Source organism: Condylura cristata, unplaced genomic scaffold (assembly GCF_000260355.1).
Source record: "Condylura cristata isolate star-nosed mole 26May11 unplaced genomic scaffold, ConCri1.0 scaffold00041, whole genome shotgun sequence".
In the NCBI taxonomy this organism is placed as follows: domain Eukaryota; kingdom Metazoa; phylum Chordata; class Mammalia; order Eulipotyphla; family Talpidae; genus Condylura; species Condylura cristata.
In genome coordinates, this window is record NW_004567142.1 from 6,878,795 (window position 1) to 6,882,989 (window position 4,195).

A 4,195-nucleotide genomic window follows, 5' to 3' on the forward strand; every position below is an offset into this window, starting at 1 on the left:
CCCCTCCCCAGATGGGGTCCAGGCCCCCCCCCAGGCCTGGAGCCTCCTGACCCTCGCTGTCTGTCCGGGCCCCCTGCACACTCAGGCGGCCGTCAACCCCCTGCCCCGGGCTTTGCTGCCCTTCCCATGGACGCATGTTTTCACAAGCGCCTCCTCTGCTCGCCGGCCAGCATCGCCGGCAGCGAAGTCTCCTGGCTCGGGCAGGCCTCGCAGGTGGACATCAGAGTGACACAGTGACTTGGTGCAAGGGGACGGGAGCCCACCCTCAGGTGTTGCCGTCTTTCCTGCTGCGGCCTGCACAGAGGCGGCCGGCCTGCCATAGTCCGCGCGGCTTGGCTTCGCCCCTCCGCCTCGCTCGCCTCTCAGGGGCTGAGAGGTCTGCCCATCCCTCGGGCCCAGCCCGCTGGGAAACACGTGGGCAGGTCGGCGGGGACACTGGGGCCCTCTCCCGCTGCACCCCAGGGCCGCAGCCAGCCGGACACCCGCTGGCCTGTGCCGGCGGTGGCTCTGTGGCCTGGAAGGACTCCTCCCTCGTCCTCTGGGCCACCTTGGGCGGCCAAACTCGTCCGTCAGGTTCCGCCTGGCCTCCCCTCCTCCTCCAGGAAGCCTGCCCTGACCTCGGAGCAGCCTCACGTGAGGACAGACCTCACTGGCCTCTGTGCGGATGCCGACACCCGGCCCTCTCCCCGCCCTGCGCCTCCCACGCCGCGGCCCCACGGGGCAGAGGGGCTAAGCCGCTGGACGGGGCACACGGCAAGCGGAGGGCCGGACCCCCCTTTCTGCATGTCTGCGCGGCCGCAGGCGGTCAGCTGCGGCCGCTGTCAGCACCTCCGCGTCCTCGGCTGTCAAGTGGGGCAGGAGGAAGAGGGGCCGTGTTGGAGGCTGCCGTGGGGCTGCCCCGTGTAACACACCGCCAGGCTTGTGTCCAGGGGGGAGCCGCGGAGAGGCAACGCCAGGCCCCTGGGCCCGCAGCGGCCCGCACACCCGGCCCGGCCCGGCCCGGCCCGCACGCTGCTCCGCCTGGGCGCAGCCACCACGCGCTGCACTCAAGCACGAGTGGCCAGTGCCAGAGGCTCCCGGACCACAGACCCTGCGTGCGGGGCGGAGCCGGGCCGCGACGGGCAGATGAGACGTGCCGATGGACAGACAGGGAGAAGCGCCATGTGCGGGGGTCGGCCTGTGAGCGCAGCTCTGCAAAGCCCCGGGGCCAGTGTGCAGGGCCAGAGCGTAAGGGGGCAGGACGCAGGTGCAGTCCCAGGAAGCCCTCGGCCCTGGCATCTGCCCAGGGAAGTCGGCGCCACGGAAGGTTCTGGAGGGCTGGAGTGACACCAGCTGACCTAGGTTTCTGTCCCTGCGCTGGGCCAAGGCTGTGGGCGGGAGCGGGAGAGCAGGTGGTGGCCAGGGGAGGGGTGGCATGGGGCAGGGGCTCACTGAGCACCAGAGAGGCGCCCTCTGTCCCCAGCTCCGAGGACCGAGCTCTGGAAGCTGATGCTCACCCTCACGGCGTGCCCAGTCGGGGGCTTCCTGAAGTCTAGGGGTTCAGCCTCCCCGCCTGAGACGCGGACACCCACCGCTCGCCTGGCTGGGGGGGCACTGACAGGCACCACCTGCTCAGCGGAGGCCGAGGAAAGGGACGTTCTCAGGAGATTTCACGTCTGAGGAGTCTGCCAATTCGGGGTGTCCTTGGAGCCCTGAGGGTCCCAGCCAGCATCAGGGGGTCCCAGAGAAGCGGGTGGAGAGGCCTGGCTGGAGGCCGTTGTGTGGACAGCACCCCGGGAGCGGGCACAGCTCCCACAAGGGCCCCTGTCGCCTTCCGTCCCCTTGGCGTGAGCGGGGAGGCAGACCTCCAGCCTGGGCGATGCCGCTCGCCGCTTTCAAGCTTTGACTGGAACGCCGTGACATCTAACTGCTGCTGTTGTCACTCCCTGTTGCTGTTGTGACTGCGATGGTTCTGCCCCCCCACCGCCCCCCCGTGGCTGCAGCCCCGCCCGCCTGCCCGCTGCTCCACCCAGGCCAGGCTGTGCCAGGTGAGTGCTCAGGTATGCGGAGGCGCGAGGAGGAGGAGGCGGGCCAGCCCTGGGAGGGAGGGAGGGGCGGCCAGGCTGGAAGGGCCGAGCAGGCGCCGGGCCTCTCACCAGAGCAGCCTGGAGCCGGCAGGTGAGGCGCCTGGGGCCCGGGGCTCTGGTCAGGGGGAGCAGGGCAGGGGCTGACTCCTGAGTCCACACCGGAGAGCGGAGAGCGTGCCTAGGGCCCGCGCGGGTGAGGGCTGGAGGGGAAGGGTCTCTGCTGCGAGGGGACGGCCAGACGGCAGTTCTTGGGCAGAGCTCTGGGCTCGCTCCTGCGCCCCAGAGGAGACTGGGGACTGGATTCCTGGGGAGAGGAAGGGGGGCACGTAAATGCTGAATGTTCCCTGAGGGGTGTGGGAGGCCAGGGTCCAGGAGGGGGCAAGGTCTGCTCTGGGGTGGGAGAGGGCCGGGCCGGGCCTGGAGAGCTGGGCCCGGGGCAGGCAGACCCCTGAGCCCGGCCAGCGGCTCAGTCAAGCTCTCCGCTCCAGGCGTCTGCAGGCAGCGGGAGCCCCAGCTGGCACCATGAGCGCCACCACTGGGTGAGTGCCCCTGTCCCGCGCCTCCCTCTGGCGGGTGCGCCCCCCCAGGCCTGGGCTGCCTCTTCCCGAGCCTGAGGTCAGCACCCAGCGCCACCCCTCGGGCCACCCCTGGCTGGGGTGACCCGCCCTGGAGGTTGGGGCCCTGCCAGACGTGGCGGCTTGAGGAGGGCTGGGTGCTGCAAGCTCGGGATTCAGAATCCGGCCTGGAAGGGCCCGGGGCTGCTGGCTGCTGGCTGGCTGCGGTCAGCCCGGTCAGCCCGCCAGGAGAGAAGGCCGGGCAGTGGGAGCGCGGCAGGGAGGCCGGGCAGCCCTGGGGCAGAGAAACCTGGTGGCAGGAGGGAGGCGAGCGGCTGAGCGAGTCCTCCGAGTCCTCCTCGCGCCTGGCCCGCCGGAGCCCAGCGGTCGTTTCCCTGGCTCTGGGGACGCGGAATCCCAGGGAGGAGGCGAGGGCGGGAGAGCCAGGGGGGCTGTCTGCGGCGCCCGGCCTCGCCCACTGCGTCTGTCCAGCAGCCCGCGAGCGGGCACCGGCGGGTAACTCGCCCCCACCTGTGGGGTGAAACCGGGCGGAGGACAGGTCTCCCTGAGGGTCCCAGGGCGGGCAGTGCTGAGAGGGCTCCGTCCGCCTGGGGGCAGGGCCCCGTCTCACGCCCTCGGCCTCCTGCGGCCTCCGCAAAGCCCCTGCTCTGCCGAGCCTGGGCTGACCTCACTCTCATAGCACTCGCCCCTCTGCCCCTTCAATAGCCCAGAAGCTGCCCCCAAGCCAAGTGCCAAGTCAATCTACGGTGAGTTTGGGGACAGAGGAGACCCCAGGCCCGAGGGACGGAAGGGCTGGACGCTGGTCTGCGGGGCGGGGCCGGAGACTGGAGCCGCCCTTGCCCCCACAGAGCAGAGAAAACGCTACTCCACCGTGGTCATGGCCGACGTGTCCCAGTACCCAGTCAACGTGAGCGGCCGGTCGCGCTGGGAGAGGAGGGCCGGGCGGGCTGTGGCCAGCAGGACTCGGGAAGCCCAGTTTGCCCATCGGCACATGGACTCCCCCATCTGCCGGGACATGGGGGTGCTGACCCTTTCCCTTCCCTGCAGACCCGCTCCGGTGCTGACAGCCGGCTGCGGGAAAAGCCGGGGCAGTTATCTGGACAGGTCCAGAGGGCCACTGCGGTGCGGGCGCGGCGCCCAGATAACGCAGAGGCCCCTAGCATCAGGCCCTCCCTGCCTGCAGGGCGCCCCCAGTCTGGCGGGAGACAGCCCAGGCGCCAACCTGGCTGAGAAAGTCGGGCGCCCCCAGTCTCAGCAAGCGAGCAGGGAGGGCTCCCCGGGGGGCAGCAGTGGTGCTGCGAGGCTGTGGCCCGGGGCGCAGCTGGCCGACGCACCGCCTGTCCCGGCAGCACCTGGTGACCTTCTGCCTGGGCGAGGAGGACGGCGTGCACACGTTGGAGGACGCCTCGCGCAAGCTGGCCGTCATGGACCGCCAGGGCCGCGTCTGGGCGCAGGAGATGCTGCTGCGCGTGTCCCCCGGCCACGTCACGCTGCTCGACCCGGTCTCCAAGGTGCGGGGACACGTGGGCGGGCGCGCGCACGAGGCGCGGCGGA

At 71.3% G+C, this 4,195-nt stretch overlaps 1 protein-coding gene across 1 annotated transcript in view; it reads left to right on the top strand.

The window, feature by feature from the left end:
• The first annotated feature begins 2,569 nt into the window (after positions 1–2,569).
• The window catches only part of EPS8L1 (EPS8-like 1), a 7,555-nt gene continuing 5,929 nt past the window's right edge, over positions 2,570–4,195 (top strand). Inside the window, exons 1-4 of the mRNA XM_004694089.2 lie at positions 2,570–2,605; positions 3,347–3,387; positions 3,490–3,548; positions 3,991–4,152. Of these exons, the coding sequence (XP_004694146.1) occupies positions 2,589–2,605; positions 3,347–3,387; positions 3,490–3,548; positions 3,991–4,152 (279 nt within the window). The 5' untranslated portion in view covers positions 2,570–2,588. The remainder of the gene's footprint in view (positions 2,606–3,346; positions 3,388–3,489; positions 3,549–3,990; positions 4,153–4,195) is intronic.